At 35.3% G+C, this 23,235-nt stretch overlaps 1 protein-coding gene across 1 annotated transcript in view; it reads left to right on the forward strand.

Moving 5' to 3' along the window:
- Positions 1 to 2,461: 2,461 nt before the first annotated feature.
- LOC107044053 (Down syndrome cell adhesion molecule-like protein Dscam2) overlaps positions 2,462 to 23,235 on the forward strand; it is a gene marked incomplete at its 3' end in the record, with an annotated part of 119,659 nt that continues 98,885 nt past the window's right edge. Inside the window, exons 1-3 of the mRNA XM_015265799.1 lie at positions 2,462 to 2,480; positions 3,207 to 3,557; positions 15,982 to 16,146. Of these exons, the coding sequence (XP_015121285.1) occupies positions 2,462 to 2,480; positions 3,207 to 3,557; positions 15,982 to 16,146 (535 nt within the window). The remainder of the gene's footprint in view (positions 2,481 to 3,206; positions 3,558 to 15,981; positions 16,147 to 23,235) is intronic.

Consider the following 23,235-nt stretch of genomic DNA (forward strand, 5'->3'; position numbering starts at 1 on the left):
TAACACGCATGAAAAAATTCAACAGAAAAACCTAGCGCTTTCTATTAAATTTCTATTGGAATTCTATGAGAATTCTCTGGAAGTTCTATTAGAATTCTATTCGTTTCTTGCGCCGATTCTATAGGAGATTATGCAACTTCATAGAGTCTTTTTGTTAAGGTGAAATTTGGTGCAAGAAAGTAAATAGGTTTTTATGTTCCTATAGGTTTTCTTAGGCGTAAGATTTCTAAGTTTTTTCCGCTCAGTTTTTCTTCTTTTCTTTTAATCAAATGCAGGAGCGAAACTTGGAAAATTCATGCCCAATAGTTTCTGTGGAAGAAATCCAAACAGAATAAATTATCTAGAAAAATCAATCGATTTTTTTCTACAAACAAATATCTATTAAAAATGCAGGGGAAAGTTGCATAATTTTCAATGGAATTGACGCAAAAAAAAAAGAATTTTTCAAGAGAATTGCAATAAAACTTAAATAGAATTCTCATAGAGCTCCAATAGGAATTCTTAGAGAAAGTGCCAGGTTTTATATTCGATAACAGAGGGAAAAATCAGTAAATTTCAAATTTTATAGAAAGTTCAGTGGAATTCCATTTTTTTTTTTATAGTAAGAAGACAAGAATTTTCCAAAGTATTCAAATTTTAAATCGATATTCTAAAAATGCATAAATATCATTCTATTCCACCCTCCACTCGAAACGACACGACTCAATCGGAGCTGAGTTCTAAGCGTTGAGCCACAGCTCAAACTCAAGTGCCGGGTTATGCCGTCTGATGAGCGTTCGACTGTGAGCCGGTATGGAGCGGCGTGTCGCGGCGTGAACTCGGGTCAAGCGGCAAGCCGAGGCTGAGCTCGCGCTCACCCGAATTGCGGCTGAATCCTTGGATGCATTTCTACCCGGGACGCTAATACAGAAAATGCCGTCATCGAAATTCTAAATAGATTTGTAAAAATGGCTAACGAATAATGATCTTTCGTGAATCTAAACTGTTGACTCTAAATAGAAAACACTATGTTTTGCATATTTCAGAAATTAACGGATTCGCAAATAATGACGTACATGGAAATTTTCTGTAAATTATTTTTTGCATGTAGTATAAACAATAATTTCCCAACAGGATAAAGAAATTGAAACAATTATGCTGTGTCCATCCAAATAACACAAATCTACGAACCTTGTACAGAATGAACTGACAAGTATCCAGACCTACCCCGTAAACCAGAACCGGAGGAGATTTTTCCAAAATGCAGCAATATATTGAAACTATTAATCATTGAAAACAATTACAGGAAAAACTTCCACATATTTACAAAATATGCGATAAATTGAAGGATTACATATTCCATGAAATATTGAGGGAAATTCATTGTGAATCCGAATAAATTTTTATTTGATTCAAATGTAACTCTTCCCAAACCTGACTCACGAGGCCTCGATTTTCCATCCCAACGAGTCGCTCTCGCACGTACATCTTGAACGAAGATGAATCGTCCAGCGAATCCGATTATAATCTATCAGGTATTGCCTGTGACTTTGCGAACAGACGCCACCTACTGTGAAAGAAGTGTAAACGAGTGTCTAGACGCCCATCCAACGTGACTGCAGTTCGTAAAATTCCTCACACAGATATCAGCGGCAATTTTATGAATATATAATGACATTTTATACTCGGCGATTGCAAATTGTTACCAGCGATTTTCGGTTAAAATTCAAGACTTCTGAAGAAACAAGAAAACTGAAATAAAAAGCACAAGCAACGTTCACATTCGTTTCTGTCTCCTTATTTTCCCAGTCGTCTCTCTGGAGTGAAAGATTCTTTACGGATTGCAGAAATTCTTCCGCAAGAAAACGCGAGTGGCTGAATTCGAATACCCTCCCGAGAATATAAGCACAACGTTGAAATACGAGATTTCTCTAGGAAACGTTCTATGAGTATAGAATGCCTTTTGAATTTCATTTTTACAAGCATACCTATTGCGTCGTCCTCACTCTCCTTGCATATCTTGAGGATGGTGAAAATATGCATCACAAAAGACAAAGAAATTCTTGGAGAAGTTTCAGAATCCTGGAGATCGTAGGGAAATTCTAACGTGCGGATACTTGACTGTTCCATTTATTCAGTTTACTAGCGATGCTACGAGTAAACTTTGCACATAAAAAATGTACTACGGTTTTTTTGCAGTTGAAATTTTGTTATATTATTTAAATTTCTATTCATTATTCCCGTTTACTTGGAAGAAACTTGCGAATATAATAGAAACTCCAATTGAAATGGTGAAGGGGCAGCATGCGCTCTCATATTCGTCAAAAAAATTAAATTAACATTCTCCAATAAAGCATATTGATGGATACTGTTATTTTTTCTGATAATGTGGGAAACTTTTAATAATTGAAACTTCAAACATCATACTGTCCAAGTTTAAGATCATGCGGTATTCGGTTAATCCATCACTATGAAGGCGAACATGAACATGAATTTACAATGTAAAACAAATGATTACTCATCATTCGTAATTGTGTATATAAATTCTAATTCTGATATATGTAGGACATTATGATCACTGATTTTGTATTACAAAATGACTGGGTCGATGAGTATCGTATGAGTACACAGAGTTAAAGGTGCAGGAGACGATAAGGATGCGGAAAGTAATAGGGCTAATCCTCAAGTATGAAAAGTTATCTTATGTAGAAATTTGACTACTCTTCAAAAAGAATAATGTTAAATTTCACATCATTGAACATTTTCCTGATAATAAATATGTGAAGGGGTTTAAATGCTGAACAATTCACTCCATACAGCCTCCACTGTTATCAAATTAAAATTCATTTATTCAACCAAATCGAAATATAATTTTATCATATCCCGTGTAATTGAGGCACGCCCATTATCAATCTGACAATTTAATTAAATGTGGACGTCCGCATGAACAGGGACCACTTTGTCGATTCTAGTTTCCGAGATATTCACGTTTTTCTCTTGCCCACTTCCATTTAAACCCATGTTAAATTATTTTTTCGATCTTCTTTAGCGTCTTCACTCTTTACGCTATCAAGTTCATTCTGGGTTCTAAATGGTCGGAATCAGATCAAGATTATGGAAATATACATAACTCCAACAGTGCCAAAGTGGTCCCTTTTTATGCGGACCTCCACAAATGTTGAAAATTGGTTATTGAATTAATTTATTTTTATCGTTGTTTAATGCAGGCGTAGCTGCGGTAGTTTCCTCGGCCGGTGGTCACGGTTTCGATGCACATCTGCGTGGACCAAGTTTCCTCATTGAACCCCCATCGAGAGTGGAATTTTCAAATTCAAGTGGTGCCTGGTTGGACTGTGCAGCAATTGGCAATCCAACCCCAAATATAGACTGGTCCACAGCCGATGGTTTACCAGCTACTGATGTACCAGGCGTCAGAAGGGTCCTCAGGAATGGCACCCTCGTACTACTTCCGTTCCAAGCAGCAGCATTCCGACAGGACGTTCACAGTGCTGCTTACAGATGTGTCGCAAGTAACTCGGTGGGTCGAGTACTCAGTCGCGACGTACAAGTACGGGCCAGTGAGTACAAAACTATTCTTTTATTCCACCACCATCACTTATTTTACCTCTTCTCTCATTCTTCTTTTTCCCACTCACTTCCTTGACTCTCGGATACGTCACATCGTGTATACGGTCTGGCCGCAAACACAGCGTAATAACGAACACGGTGTGAAAAAAATGCAATTTCAATGCAAATTTTCTCGGCAACGAAAGGAAATACATTGGCAACCGACACTTTCTTCCCCGTAAAACATAAAGCCACAAACCCCGCAAACACTAGCCTGTGGGCCGTAATTTAAAGTTTACTCCTGTCTTTGATTCAACGAAAATTTTTTTATACTTACCAAAGTGGAAACTTTTTATGGTGGTTTCTCTAACAATGAAGGAACTGGGAAATGAAGTAAGGAAAAATGTTGGATAAAAAATTAATCATGCTTCAATTTTGTGGATGAAAATTGAGGACGGAGTTGGGTATATCTCGCAGATAAGAGTTTTTGATGTGCGACAAGGTCAAATACTGGTAATATACCTCTAGAGCGTGAAGAAGTATCAAACTTACCCGAGTAGAAATCGCTTCAGATCCACCTGAAATATGATTAGAACCTGATTCAGTTTTTGTAAGTTTCGACTGATCAGGTAATTTCTAATGAAAACCTGACCAACCCGCTGGATTGAAACGACATAAAATATCGTATGTCACACGGCGATAAAAGCATTATCTAGCAAATGTGATTATAATCCGCCTTCGGCTCGGATTATAAAGCCAGATTCGCCAGATAATACTTTTATCGCCTGATGACATAATATACTATTTTTCGCAGTGTACGCGACTTATTTCACACCAAACGCATCGATAAATCGCACTCTTGACGTCACGACCATAATACATAAATTCATACAAATGAGCTATTCCTCTAGGTATGTCGATTTCTACGGTTTAAAAAGCATCATGGATCTTGGAACTGATCGATTTTTCCTGTGTATGAAAAGAAACACCCGGAATATTTCTAAAATTTTGTAGCAACTGCATTCTTGAATGAGCCATACAATTACAGAAAACAGAGAAAACGGTAGAAGAAAAATATTTGTAAGTATCAAGTACAACACATTCGAGGTAAAAGGTGAATCCCGACGAATAAATAAAGTGAGATTTCACCCTCTCGGAGAGAACACGTCGGGAGAAGCCAAATAGCGGGCTTTGTTTACGTTTCCAGTCGTCGTGGTGCAACAGCTTGACACCTTCAGTGACACGAACGCGCTTACCATCACTCTTGGGGTCTGGGGTATTAGAACCTCAGTCTGCTTGCTTTCAGTCTTCCCCTTGGTGATGTTTACTCCTTGCACCTCGTGATATATTTCTGTATTTCATTCTGAAGAGACTACAATGCGTGACATATATCAAGAGGTTGGAATTTTATTTTAATTGATACAGTTTTTTTATTTGTCATTATAAATAATGGTCCACATTTATTCATGGTTTCGACTAAACCTCGATTAAATCACAGTTAAACCTTCGTTAAACTCCAGTCAAACCCCGACTAAATGACGCCTAGATCACAGTTAAATCCTTACTAAAATGCCGGCTGAAAACTGACTACATTCTGATTGATCATGGGTTGAACTTCCACTGAAAACTGACGATATATTTCGTTGAAATGGTAAATGAACTTTGGTTAAACTCTGACTGAAATCGAATTAGCATTTGTGGGGATGTGAATACAGGATAATGCAAAAAGATAAATGGCATAGTAGGAGAAAACTGTGATGACATTTTAATTAATGATGGTTATATAATTTGAAAAAAGATGAAAGAAGTAGCAAAATAAAAATTTCGAAAATACAGAAAAACGGAGAATCCGTTCGGAAGTATATTGCCAATTTGTTAGCAACAATAACGATAGTCATATACAAGAAATGCAATCATCCATTTTCCTACCTATGAATTAATTTGACGTTCCCTGAATACATGTTACGTCGTGATTTCGCAGTAAATATTTAAATAGCTTTCATTAAATGAATACTGAAAAATGATCAGTATTAATTTTTTCAATTTTTAGCCTAGTTTGCGGAATTAAAAAACAAATCAAACGTAGAACAAAATTGAAAATATATTTCTAACGGGCCAATTTAAATACCTACAAAATCAATAAAAATGGTTCGAAAATCAATTGACAGTTTGTTTTAGCATGAAATTCGCTAATAGTATTTTCGATAATCGTTACAAAACTGTTCGATGGACATAAAAAAATATAAATTCCTGATTCTCAAAGAAGATTTAATCCTCTGAGGTGAATTGGCGTTTCCCCCCACTCTATGCCATCTCAGCGAGGTGTAGCTTAAATAGCATGGTGGGAGACGCGACTTCAGTATCGACAGGGCCTCGAACAGACTACTGTTGGACGAGTCCGTTCCCTTCGTAGCTGCCCCCACGTTGGCTAATCCTCACGCACATCCATATCTCCCACCTCTGAAAACGAAGGGAACGGACTCGTCAGTTTGCCTATAAATGAATTCTAACTGCACGGAGAAATTGTGGCGCTTTAGAACTGGCACTGTTACGTTACTTTTTATCCGGCCCTTATAGGTAGTGAGGATAAGATTGCGAATCAGAGGGTCAAACGTGATTCAATTTATCCATTTTGTCCGCGATTCTCCCTGACGTAATCCAATTCCGTGGTTCCGTATATTATTCTCCAGTAATTTTGAAACACTAATTTAAATTTTATCAGGTTTCTCAAGTTTCCAAAATTTCTCTAATTCGTTAGTCTCTATTGAATTTCATAATTGAAATTAATTTCCGGACGTTAATTATTAAAACTTTTCACATTTCCAAAATTCACATATTCAAAAATGATAATTTGTTTTGTCTGTAATAATTCAATAATTGTACAAAACCGCGGAACTAGAGACACGAAGAAAACGGTGAAGGAACTAGCGCGGAACTGTCCGAACTGAAGAATCCTAAATGACTGAAGGTACATCGATGCACTCTTAAAACCTCGCAATTCAATTGTTTTGGTTAATATATGTATATGGACTTTATGTGTTTGTCAAAGGAGCGGGCATGATACAGCTCGGTACCGGCGCCTCCTGGTGATGATGCTCTTGGAGATAATTCCAGGCGTTGCCACCTAACGATCACGTGATCGTTGCCTAAAAATGATTCAATATTTCAGCTCACTTATTCTGCTTTTCCCTGATGTATTTATTTTTAGAAGGTTTCCCCGATTTTCTATTGATTTCCCCCTATTTTTCCATTTATGTTTCAACCCTCTAACGTCCTCGCGTCCTCACTTTCGGCTCGACCTGTAAATACCACATTCGTTGAAAACGGAATTTGTGCCCTGGTGCTACATTACACTGTTCGTTAGTCAAGTCATTGAAGAACATCACGATAATTAATTACATAATTTTTACATTCTTGTAGTTGGTTCTCAACATTTCGAAAAGTAGTTCATTGAGCAAAATTTTGTCAACACCAAAATATCTTTATGGTAATATTTATGGAATACAATCATAAAGTTCAACAGAAATTGTCATTTATCATTTTCCAAATTGAATCGCCACGGATCCATTCGAAGGCTGATTACCAATGGTATTAGTATTTCTAAAAGTCAATATATTTCTGCTAAAAAATTAGCAATTTGTCTCCGAATGGAATTTCCATTACATTTCTATGATATATTTTAAATTGAATTCAATGACTCATTGAATTGAATATTTCCTCAACGTTGGCCGCCAACATTGCATCCACCCTGGTTGCCAACATTGCCCCAACGTTGATAATTTTTACCTTTCCCATAATATTGGTTTCCTTTAATAAAAAGGAAAGCATAATGGCTGCCGAATGAGAACTCGAATTGAGAAAAGTCGAATCGATTTCTCTGGAAGTCGAACTCGAATGAGAACGAGCTTCGGAAAGTTACTGTCAGTTGGCATTGCTTGGGAAATTGGCGCGAATTTCGAATCACATTTCGGATTAGAATTAGAATACAACATACAAGTACATCCTCTTATAGGTAATGTCTATTAGACGTGTAAATCCTGTATGTATCGTGGACTATGAATATGAAAAGGGAGCCCATTCAATAAAAATTCATAAATAAATGATTTGTTGGGGTTTTTCCGGTATTGTCTCCTTAAAATGCTGACTGATTTCTTTTTCTTAATTCCCGTGGTTACATTGGTTTTGCATATCATACGTGGATATTTAATGGCCTATTTCATGTACACCGGATTGATTTTTCATGTATTGTCTAAACAAAAGGAAAAAAAAATCAATTGTCATAGGGAGAATTTTGTTCCTGAATATGCCAGACATTTTACCAAAGTTAAGTCGTTATGATATTTGCCTCCATCTCGACTAATTGTTGAGTAAATAATGATAAATGAATTCGTTGGTCATTGTTTATAATTTTTTATCAATCAAACGGTTCAGTGGGGGGAAAAATAATGAAGACCAATCTTTTTTTAAATGTGTTGAATAATTTAAAAAAAATGGGTTTTCCCATTGAAAATCGATTTTTTGTATTGAAACAAATTATCTCAAAGAATAATTTGGAATACACGGAGTAGATTCCTTAATGAATCATATGTATCATATAAAAAACATAAGCAATTGCGTGAAATGTGAAAGAAAATTTAATCAACATTTTTAGTAGGTAATATCGAAGAAACCTCAAAAACCCTAATGAATCGAACCCAGAGTTGACTCTGGGTTATGGCCACGAACCCAGAGTTAACTCTGGGTTTGATTCATCAGGGAAATCATCTGTTTATGAATTCATATTGATGAAACCGTTGCGAATACGGAAAAATGTTTAAGGACATAATTTCTTCGGAATGTTGGGTGTTTCTATAGGAAAAAGCATTCTGTCCAAAAGAGTCAATTTGTCAATTGTTTACATCCTAAGAAGATCAGGTTAATATAGAGAGGAAGGACTTTTGGAAATTTTTCAAATTTTTCAAATTCGGTTCACTGAGTTTGAATTCATTCATTATTTTGGGCTTTTTTGGGGTTCAAATGCCAGCTGAGTCACGTGAACCCGAATACTGCAAACTGGGTGAAATGAAGGAGCAGAAATTAATCTCCTCGGATGTTTTTCAACAATTCAACTGAATTTTCGAGTTTAAATAAAAATCACAACGATTTCTGAAATACATTAGAAAATTTGAAAAACATTCAAATGATGTATCAAAGTTTCAAGTTCAGAAAATTCACGAATAATTGTAAAAATAGCTACAAGAAATTTTCTAATAATTGTTTTGCACTCCGCACAGAATTCATTGATAATTATGATGAAAATCCCAATCAGTCATCACAGAAATTCGAAATGAGTGAAACACTCACTGAAATATTGAAATTGAACAGGTCATGAAACGAAGCAATAAAAGCATTATCTGGCATTATCACATTCGCCAGATAATACTTTTATCGCCTGGGGACATAATATACTATTTTAACAACAGATGATGCGACCAATCTCATGATTGAACTCGGCCACGATGGCGTTAGGAAAAATATTTTAAATCACAATTGGATTCATCTACCGACGTCCAATGGTCGCGGTGGCTAAATCGCTAGTTCGGCATGGCCACTAGGAGGTCGTGGGTTCTAATACCAGTCTGGTCGGGTTTTTTAACTTCTTCTTCTTCTTCTTCTTCTTCTTCTTCTTCTTCTTCTTCTTCTTCTTCTTCTTCTTCTTCTTCTTCTTCTTCTTCTTCTTCTTCTTCTTCTTCTTCTTCTTCTTCTTCTTCTTCTTCTTCTTCTTCTTCTTCTTCTTCTTCTTCTTCTTCTTCTTCTTCTTCTTCTTCTTCTTCTTCTTCTTCTTCTTCTTCTTCTTCTTCTTCTTCTTCTTCTTCTTCTTCTTCTTCTTCTTCTTCTTCTTCTTCTTCTTCTTCTTCTTCTTCTTCTTCTTCTTCTTCTTCTTCTTCTTCTTCTTCTTCTTCTTCTTCTTCTTCTTCTTCTTCTTCTTCTTCTTCTTCTTCTTCTTCTTCTTCTTCTTCTTCTTCTTCTTCTTCTTCTTCTTCTTCTTCTTCTTCTTCTTCTTCTTCTTCTTCTTCTTCTTCTTCTTCTTCTTCTTCTTCTTCTTCTTCTTCTTCTTCTTCTTCTTCTTCTTCTTCTTCTTCTTCTTCTTCTTCTTCTTCTTCTTCTTCTTCTTCTTCTTCTTCTTCTTCTTCTTCTTCTTCTTCTTCTTCTTCTTCTTCTTCTTCTTCTTCTTCTTCTTCTTCTTCTTCTTCTTCTTCTTCTTCTTCTTCTTCTTCTTCTTCTTCTTCTTCTTCTTCTTCTTCTTCTTCTTCTTCTTCTTCTTCTTCTTCTTCTTCTTCTTCTTCTTCTTCTTCTTCTTCTTCTTCTTCTTCTTCTTCTTCTTCTTCTTCTTCTTCTTCTTCTTCTTCTTCTTCTTCTTCTTCTTCTTCTTCTTCTTCTTCTTCTTCTTCTTCTTCTTCTTCTTCTTCTTCTTCTTCTTCTTCTTCTTCTTCTTCTTCTTCTTCTTCTTCTTCTTCTTCTTCTTCTTCTTCTTCTTCTTCTTCTTCTTCTTCTTCTTCTTCTTCTTCTTCTTCTTCTTCTTCTTCTTCTTCTTCTTCTTCTTCTTCTTCTTCTTCTTCTTCTTCTTCTTCTTCTTCTTCTTCTTCTTCTTCTTCTTCTTCTTCTTCTTCTTCTTCTTCTTCTTCTTCTTCTTCTTCTTCTTCTTCTTCTTCTTCTTCTTCTTCTTCTTCTTCTTCTTCTTCTTCTTCTTCTTCTTCTTCTTCTTCTTCTTCTTCTTCTTCTTCTTCTTCTTCTTCTTCTTCTTCTTCTTCTTCTTCTTCTTCTTCTTCTTCTTCTTCTTCTTCTTCTTCTTCTTCTTCTTCTTCTTCTTCTTCTTCTTCTTCTTCTTCTTCTTCTTCTTCTTCTTCTTCTTCTTCTTCTTCTTCTTCTTCTTCTTCTTCTTCTTCTTCTTCTTCTTCTTCTTCTTCTTCTTCTTCTTCTTCTTCTTCTTCTTCTTCTTCTTCTTCTTCTTCTTCTTCTTCTTCTTCTTCTTCTTCTTCTTCTTCTTCTTCTTCTTCTTCTTCTTCTTCTTCTTCTTCTTCTTCTTCTTCTTCTTCTTCTTCTTCTTCTTCTTCTTCTTCTTCTTCTTCTTCTTCTTCTTCTTCTTCTTCTTCTTCTTCTTCTTCTTCTTCTTCTTCTTCTTCTTCTTCTTCTTCTTCTTCTTCTTCTTCTTCTTCTTCTTCTTCTTCTTCTTCTTCTTCTTCTTCTTCTTCTTCTTCTTCTTCTTCTTCTTCTTCTTCTTCTTCTTCTTCTTCTTCTTCTTCTTCTTCTTCTTCTTCTTCTTCTTCTTCTTCTTCTTCTTCTTCTTCTTCTTCTTCTTCTTCTTCTTCTTCTTCTTCTTCTTCTTCTTCTTCTTCTTCTTCTTCTTCTTCTTCTTCTTCTTCTTCTTCTTCTTCTTCTTCTTCTTCTTCTTCTTCTTCTTCTTCTTCTTCTTCTTCTTCTTCTTCTTCTTCTTCTTCTTCTTCTTCTTCTTCTTCTTCTTCTTCTTCTTCTTCTTCTTCTTCTTCTTCTTCTTCTTCTTCTTCTTCTTCTTCTTCTTCTTCTTCTTCTTCTTCTTCTTCTTCTTCTTCTTCTTCTTCTTCTTCTTCTTCTTCTTCTTCTTCTTCTTCTTCTTCTTCTTCTTCTTCTTCTTCTTCTTCTTCTTCTTCTTCTTCTTCTTCTTCTTCTTCTTCTTCTTCTTCTTCTTCTTCTTCTTCTTCTTCTTCTTCTTCTTCTTCTTCTTCTTCTTCTTCTTCTTCTTCTTCTTCTTCTTCTTCTTCTTCTTCTTCTTCTTCTTCTTCTTCTTCTTCTTCTTCTTCTTCTTCTTCTTCTTCTTCTTCTTCTTCTTCTTCTTCTTCTTCTTCTTCTTCTTCTTCTTCTTCTTCTTCTTNACTGCATATCACGTGGATGTGCGCCCGCTTAGAAATCACTCCCCATTGGCCCACCCTTAATTGCCAATAACTTTTTAGGGGTGAGTCTGATCAAAAAGTGCAAGAGGACTTTTCTGCTCAGAATCATCCCCTGATCCTAGGGTGTTCAGATGTACATGTACTTCTGAAACACCCTGTATAAATTGGCCAGAAGCTTCTCATTGATGTAACTATTTTTTTGTTCGAAGCAATATTTAAAAAAATACGCGCATAGCAACGGGTTCATATGCACATTCTCGCATTTCACATCACCTCCTATCATTTTTTTGTTACGGAGTTGGTAGCAGTGCAATACAACCACACGCACCAAGGAGCGAAGTCCGGGAATTTACAAATTGAATATGGTGCATGAATGATGAATTCCACAGATATTTTTCAATCGAGTTCCGTGCACAAATGAATTTTCGAACAAGCAAATTCAGTCGGAAAATCTTGAATAAATAATTAAAAGTTGATGTAAATAATGACTGTAGAATAGAACTATTCGTTTTACTTCGATTGTTAATTGGAAAGATGATTTATCGTGTGAAAAATAAATGACCCGAATGAATTGAAAATAAAAATATTTACAGGATATAAAAACGATTCCTTATTTATTTTGAAAAAACATGAAATCTCCCTAAAATAAACAAAAACAAATGTTTTTGTAAAAAGACTGCGCCAAGAAAAAGTTTTGTTTGGTTCTTACTGGGAAGTAGAAATTTTTGAAAACTACCAAGTAATGAAAAAGAAAGCCAAGTCAGCAATGTCGGATAAACGAAAATAGTGCACAATCAGATTTCTATAAGAGAAATTGTTTCGAATCGAATGAGGATTTCAAAAAAATTCTTGATGAAATAAAAAATTAGTAAATGGAGAACCAATGTTCTTGGCGCGGAGTTTTTCAATTCATTGTCCAGTATCAATCTATTTCTGCATCTTCTGATCCGCGCCAAGGGCGTTGGTCCTCCTTCTATTAATATTTTATTTCATCAAGAATTTTTTTAAAATCAAATAAAGTTCGACTTATTTGGAAGAAACAATTTTATGAAATCATAGAAACAATCTATTTGAATCGATAGAATCAGTTTGAACAGAATTCTGTCATAAAAAAAACAAATGCAGCTATAATTAATATTACATTACCCAACTAGTGCGGAAAGCAGGCGGTTATTCACGAGGGCGGCGCAGCCGCCCGAGTGATACCGCCTGCTGTCCGCACGTGTTGCGTATACTATTTTATATGATAAGTGCGCGATGAAGTCTGGCGGTGGAGGGGGGGCGAGTGGGGGGTGTGGGGGGCGAAGCCCCCCACGAGAAAAGGGGGTCCAGCGGGCGAAGCCCCCCCCACTGAAGAAAAAAGATCACATTTATTTAAAAAAATAATTATAAAAAAGTGTGATTTAAAAATTATGCGGAACTTCTGAAGAAAAAATTAATTATATTCATTAAATATGTAGTTCAAAAAACTTGTAAAGTATTTTTAATTGAAAAAAATTAATTATAATAATTACAAAATACAATTTTTAAAAATCATTAAGAATTCGCAAAAAAAAGAAAGTTATAATTATAAAAAAATATGATACAAAACGTTATATTTTTCTAGAGAAGTTGTTGGTAGCGTCTGATTTTTGGCCTTCTGGGCATTTGCTAAAATATCTGATGGAAGATTTTCGTTATTGTTATCAAAATCATCATAACGGATTCTCTTCTGCGGAGTTTTTGGCGATCCTGCTGGTGCTTCATTGGAGAATATTATATTTTCATTTTCTTCAAATGTCACATCACCAATAAATCCTCCTCATCAGTAAATAAATTCTCCTCACTGCCTAACTCTTCATCACTATCAGGAATTATACGATTTTGGCTCATTTTATCTGCTTCGAAAATCACCTTTTCATTTTTCAATCATTCCATGTATTCACTATTCGGAAGTTAGATTTCCTTCCTTGTTATTCTCTTTTACTAGGTGATGCGCATGCGCGTCACGCGTTATTTCGGGTTTCAGTTGACTATNTTTTCTTCAAATGTCACATCACCAATAAATCCTCCTCATCAGTAAATAAATTCTCCTCACTGCCTAACTCTTCATCACTATCAGGAATTATACGATTTTGGCTCATTTTATCTGCTTCGAAAATCACCTTTTCATTTTTCAATCATTCCATGTATTCACTATTCGGAAGTTAGATTTCCTTCCTTGTTATTCTCTTTTACTAGGTGATGCGCATGCGCGTCATGCGTTATTTCGGGTTTCAGTTGACTATAGTCAACTGGAAAGTAGCGGGTTTCAAGCGCCTACCCACACTCAACTGTTAGAACAGTGGGTTTCAGTTGAGTCTGAGTAGGCGCTTGAAACCCGCTACTTTCCTCTTGACTATAGTCAACTGAAACCTATGCGGTTACACGCACGTATCATATAAAAAGTTTTTATTAACATTGCAAAACAAAATTTAACCTAAACAAAACTTTAAATAATAAGAAAGTTTTAAGGAAAAGAAAATTCTTCCTTCTATGTTTATGCTCAAAATGCGTTAAGCACCCTCGTGAATATATAGCTACGAGTCAAAGTCAATGAATCGCCCAGTCAGTGGACATTGAAATACGTCCCCGACTAGTAGGCTTATAAACAATTTTCTCAGAATGGAACTTTTGTGATTCTAACTCGGACATCATTTATGGTGTACAGGCGAATTTTACCTGTGGGTCAGGTAAACGTTGAATCTGAAACTAATTTACGCAGTGAGAAGCCAAACATTTTTCTCATTCTTCACTTACGCTGACGGGGCGGTGTCCTCTGCTCATTTAGTTCTTTTAATGAAATACCTTCTGAAGAAATTCTCTCGTAAGCATCGGCGGTCAGTCAGAGGAAGACTTCCCAACAGTCAGCATCATAGTGATTGCTACTTCATGGTTTCCCGTGATTTGAATTGTGAAAAATAAATGAGTGCCAATATGTCTACCACGCGACAAGAAACAACGATTCCTTTGATTGGTAACAGTACACCGGAAATTTGTGGAAATCAGTTGCCTTCCAAAAAACAAGTTTTGTAATGTTACTTTTATTATACCACATATAGTACACCAAAACTCACTGCTGCCGAAGCTTCTGGAGATATCCACATGCTGGGCTGAGGCCACAAAGCAGGTGACTAGAAGACTCACAGAAAATGATTGAGAAGCTTCTACGAATTATCTGCTTCAATTCTGAGCCCACTAGAAAATTTCCGCTCTACTAACAAACCTCTGAATCTACTATTATTGTTCAAGACCCAATTCAAAATGGCCTCCGGGGGCCTTTGCCTGAGTCAATGGCTTCAACAAATTATCTGCTTCAATTCTGAGTCCACTAGAAAATTTCTGCTTCACTTACACACCTCTTGAGTATAAGATGATTGAGTATAAGACAAAATATCCATTGTTTCACGAGACGATGGAGAGATAGTTAAATAATCATTTCAGAGAATCAGGAAAGGATTCGACACGTTGTGAGGCATTGATACATGTCTAAAAACCCCTCTTTCGAGCGATAATCTGGCTTTTTAATTTAATGAAAAATGACCCGAGGACCGTGATAAAATATTTGCTTTATTCGTCAGTCGTTTGGGAATACGTGCTGGAATTTTAGAATAATAATGTGAATATCTTCTCAATAGAATCAGGGATATTGATTTTATCCCTCTCTTCACGGTCATAATCCTATAAGATTTTTGAATCGTTTTGGCTAGGTCTAAAAATATCGCAAAAAATCTGAAAAAAATTCCTATAGTCTTGTCATATATTACGCCATCGTTTTTTGATTTGTCTGTAGTGAATTCTGGAATAGCCTCTTAGCTTAGCAGTCTAATACATACATACATACATACAAACACCATCTAAAAATCGTATATTTAGACATTTTAGACCATATTTAGTTACCTTGACACAAAAATTTGGAAACTTAATTTTGAACGATTACAAAGCTTTTTCATTCGGAAGCAAAAAGAAAGTGCAAAGAAAGCGGACACTAATAAATTAACAATTACAAACCCTCGACGAAGAAGTTATTCTCAAGTTGCGGAATACTAAGCAAGAAAACTAAAAATTGAAATTTGAAGAATTTGGGAGTAACTTTAGAATTTCTGTGTAATAATACAAACTACAGAAAAAACTCGGGAAAGCGGGACACATGGAAAAATGAAATTTTTGGTATCCTCCCAACGTTTCTCTACTGTTCCTCCTGTTACATAAAAATTGTTCAACTAAATAACACTTATTTCAAGAAGAAAATATTTTAATAAAATGGATTTTCTCTCAGTGCAATTCACCAATCCACAGAGGTGAAAAGCTAACTTCTTCGATTTTATCACTTCAATATGAAATTCCACAAAATCAATAACCGGTGTATCCATCAGGTTATGCAATTTTTCATTTCAATAGGATACAATTCAGTTAGATTGCATTCGATTGAAAATTCCTCAGATAAATGTAGAATATATTTTACCATGACAAGAACGACCGACGAATAATGAAAAATTTATTTCCACAGTTGTGACCCAGGCGTATTCTGTCGATGTAGAAGTAGTCGAGGGAGTATCTCGAGGCTGTACAGCAATTTTGAGATGCTTGGTACCGAGTCACGTGAAGGATCTCGTGAGAGTTGTATCGTGGCTGCAGGAGCCATCATTTCACATATACCCGTCGCTTCAAGGGGGTAAGTGTTCCACTCATAAACTTCGATACTTGAACAAGACACTGAAGAATAAGATGAGACAAGTATCCGTTAAGATCGACCGGGGCAAGCATAGACCCGTTGTTGAGAAAAAAAATCGCTGAGGTAATCTTCTCTACTCTTATTTCTTCAACAGGAAAAATCCATTACCCGAACGATTATTATCTGTAGCACTCTCATTGCCTTTGTTTTTCATGACGTTCGACTATCTTTGAAAATACGTATCGGAGCTTAATCATAAAAATTGGAAGATGCTGCTGAATAGCAACGGTGGAAGTCAGGGTGCGTAAAACCGTCCTTGCGTAATAACAGCGAGAAGGATGTGCATAAAAGAAAATGGCATTGAAAAAGTATATCTCAGTGATATCAAGGTATTTTTGTATTGTCTTCGTCTCTCGGCTTATCATCTTTTCTTGCATTCATTCAGAAGATAATATTCTATTTCCAATGCACTGGGAAATTCAATAAATTAGCTTAAACTTTTTAACTGAATTAGCTTTGAAGCAAAATCCACAAAATACATTCCAGAAGTGATGAAACAGGATGATAGGCTTTACTATATTTTATGATGAATTTTTGAGGGATAAACTTCAACCTGCACAGATAGAAATTTATCGAAATGCAGTCAACAATTAAATTTCAATTTTCACCTCTGTGCCGTTCAGTTGAATTTGAAACTAAATTATTCATGCATTTCTCATTTAGGGTAAGAATTCCGGATAATCGAATTATTCTGTGTTTAACAGACGTGGGAATTCCAACAATTCCTGATATTTTATAATCAAATTTGGAAATGAGACATCGCATATAATTGAATTTTCGATAAATCTGAAGTTTAAAGTATTTTCATCATTATATAATGATATTTTACATGATTTGAGATGTCTATTTTTTAGCAAATACATGGAATTTTCATGAAAGTTGTAGAACATTATCGACCAGTAGAGTCTTCTCAAAAATTCCAGAATTATCTGAAAAATTCTGTTGCATCGCGTTAAGGATATTCCTGAGTTACAAATAATTTCACTCAGGTTTTTCTAAAGGTTGAGGTTCGGTTTATTGTGATTTTGAAGTAAGAAATGATTTTTAATGGATTTAATTTACTTCGATATTTAATACGATTTTCAAAGAATTTTATAATTGACAAATCTTCCTATGTTTATTACGAAGTTTAGTACAAAGGTTCTCTTCGTTACCATGTTTCGGGTATTTACTATAGTTCGGAGTGAGAAAATGAAGGGAGTCAGTGAGGGATTTGAAATTTTGGGAAATGTTCAACTGTTACAATTTGGTGTAAAATTCACAATTGGAGTCGACAGACTATGGAATTATTATGAATTGAACAGTTCTAAATAGCAATTTTCAATAATTGATAAACTTCTTAAAAGATTAATAAATATTTCGTTTTGAAACAGAACAAATTCCAAAAATCGTGAAAAGTTCTAGAGAATTGGGCAAAGATAATCTTTTCAGAAATGTCGTAATCTTCAAGAAAGCTCTTCAATTTTTCGAACTTTGATAATTATTTGCATTGTATTCGAAAAGATTTTCGAACTTTCTAGAACATTCAAAAACGTTTCGATTGATTTCAGAGTTTATAAAACCGATAGTTGACCAATAGTTATAGAAAATCCAAACAGCTGAATTTGCGATAAACATCATAAAATTCAATTTTTGGATGAAACTTCCATATTGTAGTGAAAATTAGCCTTAATCAAATAATTCAGGGGTCAACTTGAAGGTGATTTAGTATATTTTTTCCTGAATATAAGATATCTTTCCAGATTTGAACAGAAACCCATCAAATGTCGTCATTAGACGCAAAAACATAGAAATTTTCAAAACATGACAGGCTAAAATCGCTACATTTTCGCTTATGACAATTGATCTGGTTGATGGAACAGATAATATGGGCTCTCAATTTAAAGATTTCGATGAGACCTTCAAATCGGCATTAGACACATCCCCGCAGGTCAAGTCTGAAGCCTGGATAAATGGGGAAAACAGTCATTTTTGACGGGTGACATAACGTAAAAAGTGGAAACAATCAGCTATAACTTGATGAAAATTTTATTGAATCAGAGTTACCATGCGCAATTTCCAAGAATAGTAAATATACTTTCAAATGGTATATGAATAGTTTCATTCACTTGACCGATAGAGAAAAATCCAAACCAAACTGAATTTCCAATAAACATAATGAAATTCCATTTTTGGATAAAAACTCGCATATGTTAATGAAAATTGGCCTTAATCAAATAATTCAGCCGTCATTTGCAAGGTCATTTAATATATTTTCATCTGAGCACAAGTTCAGATGATAAGTTCAGATTCTAACTTGAGGAAAATTCAATTGAATCAGATTTATCACATCATTTTTAGAAATGGTAAATGCTCTTCAAAAAGAAGCATAAATAATGCATAAAAATCTCTCCCTAGTCCACTTAAGAGTATCGAAAAATTCAACCAAGGTAAATTTTTCAAGTGAAAAATAAAAATCCATTTTTCGTCTAAAATTCTCATAAGTCCATGAAAAATGTTCAGAACTGGATAAATCAGGTGTCATCTTGAAGTTTATTTAATCAACTTCCGAATGAGTGCATTATATGTATGGTTCAGGGAAGAGAAGAAGAACTTGAGCATAGAAACCAAAGAAAGAGGTCTGGTAATGCTCACGGATCTTTTTCTTTTGAATTCTATAGCATTCATCATCAAATTATTACTTCAAATTCGAAAATTAATTTTTCGCTAGTATAATGGAGACACTTTCGAAATGACGTCATCCTGTTTCCCTACTCGACCACTAATTCAAATCACAGCAAAAACGAATGTCTGAATGTCTGAATGTCACCCACCTTTTGTAGATATTTTTCAGACACTAAGAAACGTTTGAATAACATGAAAATTTGTCTGAATTTCAAAAATGAATTCAATTGTTTAGGCATCTCTTCGTCTGAAATTCAGACAAATTTTCATTCTATTCAGACATGTTTTAGTGTCGGAAAAATAACTATAAAAAATGTGTGAAATTCAAACATACTTTTTCGCTGTGATTGAACAATTTTCTATTATTTATCTATAACGACGAAACAGTTTCAACTAATTCATTCGCCCATAACAACAATAATTCACCTAATAGTGACATTCATCAAATTATTCTCGCTGAATTATCGAACTCATGAAATAAGTTATTCCAGTGAGGCTTGACGATCAATATCCTCCGAACATCGTCGAGTTCAACGTCCTCCAATCAGTTCTTCCCCAATTCCCATGTTCTCTTAATGCTCCAGTCCTCTTCACATTTTGCATTGCATTTCGAACAGTGCTGAGAGCTTTTCGAGCCCGAGCGATAAGAGGAGTGGCATCAGACTATGCTTCATTCTATGGAACCTATCTCATTGCGCAGAAGACAAAAGGAGGGAAAATGGAAAAGTAGGATAGATGAATGAGCAGAGGTGAGCGGGTGCTCGTTAGTACAGAATTCGTCTGTTTAAATCGTTTGTAATCCTTGGAAGCAGTATAATTCTGTAGTTAAGTTGCTACGTTTCACGTGATATCTGACGTCGTTAGGTTGAATCTTTGCTAACAGCGATTCTCGTTCTAGGCTATTCATTTGGCTGAGCATTCACCTGTGAGGTACATCTCGTTCCATCATCCTTGCCTGTTCAATCTATCCGGCAATCTACATTTAGCAATCACAAATGTTCTACTATTCATCTTCACTGCGTCCAACATTAATCTACTGGCTTTGGATATAAAATTAAGTTGAATATTGAATTGCCACCTTAGTTGAAATTAATGGGTAATTCATTGTTGAATCCCTGATAGAGTCAAGTATGGAGTACTTGCTGAAGTTTTAATAAGATGAATTGTTTCGTTGGAATTAACGTTCAAATTCAATTGTATTGTAGCGTGAATTGGATTTTTCAGAAAGAGCATTGATATAATTTGAAATTTCGTAATTGCTCGAGCGAAGAGTTGATCCCTTTCCTTTTACTGAAGATTCAGGATAGATCTATCATAATCATGTATTGTCTAGTCTTTCTCTCTCTAAGGATTGTATTCGAGATCATCTAAAGCGATATGTATCGTATCGTTGGTTCGAGGAGTGAATAATAATTCATGAAATTATCATCTACTTCTAAGGAATAAGTTTTTCTATTATGTTTATAAATGAAATAAATGTTTTTCTCCTGAATGGGAGGGGCTCCGCCCATAGACCCTGCCGGGGTTTCACCTCTGGACCCCACCGGGGCTCCGCACCTGGTCCCTGCCAAGGGTTTCACCCCTGGACCCCGAGAGGGGTTTCACCCCTGCACCCCGCCAGGGGCTCCGCTCCTGGAACCTGCCAGGGGCGCTGCGCCCCCTGGACCCCCGCTTTTTTCTTTCGGCAGAACCTCTAGGTTTAAACAAAAAAAAAGAAGAGAGCCTCAAGGTGTAAACAAAAAAAGAAGAGAGCCTCCAAGTTTAAACAAAAAAAGAAGAGAATCTCAAGGTTTCAACAAAAAAAGAAGAGAGCCTCAAGGTTTAAACAAAAAAAAAAAGAGAGCAAATTTAAATAAAAAAAAGGACAGGGCCTCAGGCTTTAAACAGAATAAGACAGGGGGTATGAGGGGGGTTGCAGGAAGTCACAGGGGGTCACAAATTGCAGATTCTCTAGGGCATTTATTAACAAACTGAAGAATGTGTTAGTAATTTGGGGAAATTTGGACATTTACAAATTTACAGACAGCTTAACTAGGAAGTTTCTGGAAATTTCGGAGGATTTCTCAAATGTTTTTAGGTAGTTTGAATGACATTCAAAAACCTATGGTAATTTTTTTAATTAAATGTTTTATTCTCTCATTTACATAGGTATTTCTATTATTTCTCATATGATAAATGTATTATTCAATTCAGTAGTGAAGTGGTAAACCGTAATAAGTCGATTTTTTTCGAAAATGAGTTTTTGCTGGAAAACGCTTCTGCATATCATATTACATACCACCTATAAACGGTTTAAGCGAGAAAAAAAATTCATCATGTTTTAATTCAAATGAAAAACGAAACAAGTCGAAAATCTGACTTTAGGATATCTTTCTGCAAGATAAATCGATTTATCTTGCTAATGAAAAAAATTCGATCGGGATAAGTCGACTTATCTCGATAATTTAAAAAAATTAGCAAAATTAGTCGACTTATACCCTTATTCTATTCTTATCTTATTCTTTTATCAATATTAATCATAACATTGTAATGGGAGATGATTCAAATCTTGCGGCCTCTCTAGTGGAAATTGATACCGCCTCTTTCTTCATAACAAAAATAGGCGTTTCAATTCTTGGACTGATTGGGCTTCCGCAACTGATTTTTACTCTACAAAAGTATAAATGTTCTCAGAGAAATTTGTTATGTCACGAGCATAATTGCATAAATATCCAAATACACTCAATTACTTGAAAATGATGTTAATAAGTGAGCAGAATAAGTAAAGGAAAACATGATGATTGCGAATTTTTTTGAGATCATGCAGTGGAACCAAGATGAGTTATCTTTGTAGTTACACAGAGAAAAAAGCACGACAAAAATTACCGTGCTCGCACAGTAAAGTGGGTTCGGATGGTCTTTCCAGGCGAAATGTACCGCAAATATAGGCAAATGTACCAGCCCGCACGGTAATTTTTACCTGAATTTCTCCAAAAAAATTCTGGAATTTTTTTCTCCGTGTAGGGAACACCGAGGCAAAATGACACTACAGGGAAAATGAGACCCCTTTGAAATTTGAGGTCTCACACGGATGATCAATTCCCTTACATTTATCAATGAAATACTCAATTCTAAGTTGAGCTTTCAGATTATCCTGCTTGTTTCTATCGCTTGGGATCGTTTCACCCTTGTCAGTTGTATTCCTTGCAACGTTCAATCCTCGCTAGGCATAACTCTTGAGAGATATGATTCTTATGACATTTAACCCTCGCGAGCCATAACCCTTGTGATATTTGACCCTTAGTGCGTTCGACCCTCGAGAGGCATGACTCTTGCAAGGAATCGAAAAGTTTCACTATGCCGAAGTTTGACCCTCCTGAGTTAAAAAAGGAGAAACTTTCAATTATTGCACTCGATTCATGATCATTCGATCCTTGCGATTGTCCTGCCTACCTTGCCGGGTTGACCCTTATGATTGTTGGCCTCTTGTTATTGTTCAACGGATGGGAAAAATTTTATCCCTAAAACACATTTTTTTCTAGAAGTATTGAGAAAGTCGTCTCGTTATTTTCCTGCCAATCAGTTCTCATGATTAGAAAACAATGTGATCTGCGGAATTTTCTCACAGTTATGGATTGTGAACCGAATTTTCACTCTTGTATTCATGTTACTTATTCATTTACTCGGAAAACAACTGATTTCAGAATGAAAAGTCAAAAAATTAATTTTCTTTCCCAATAAATTTTGAATACAAAATAGCTGCTGATTATTTTATATGGAATGATTGACATTACACAGAGAACAAAAGTGGATTAGCTTTAGAAACTAGTTTCCAGATTTTAGAAACTCCTGTTCTTAAGCTTTATCCTTGGTGGGATCATAAACACTAACGAATTTGGGGATTGTTTTTAAGAATAATTATTTTCTAAAACCAATGCTGAATTTTTCTCAATTTTAGAAAATTTTCAGATTGAACTAAAAAATTGCGGCCGAGGTATTTAACGGGCATATTTTTAACAATAATAAATCATAAACAAAAAATCTCTCATCGTGTCTCCCATGTGAACAAATAATTTTTTCACAAAATGGACTTTATTGTTTATGAAGCCCATGTCGGGGTAGGAAGTCCTTGTAGGATTTTTTTTAAATTTTTATTGTTCTCATTTATGGGGTATTTTCAATAAACAAACACTAATTTTTTCTCCTTCCTGATTTTTTAATACATGTAAATTTTCTTCTATTTTTTTTGCAATTATTTTCCCTTTTGCATTTTTATTGAATTCTTAAAATTACTAGAGTTATAAATTTTTGAAGTTACAGGAGTTTGTCGACAAGGGACGCGCGGAGAGTGGGAGGGGCGCACATCAGGGGCGGGAGAGTTAGTCA

This window comes from Diachasma alloeum, unplaced genomic scaffold (genome assembly GCF_001412515.2).
Source record: "Diachasma alloeum isolate Michigan unplaced genomic scaffold, Dall2.0 Dall_scaffold_00668, whole genome shotgun sequence".
NCBI classification, from domain to species: Eukaryota; Metazoa; Arthropoda; class Insecta; order Hymenoptera; family Braconidae; genus Diachasma; species Diachasma alloeum.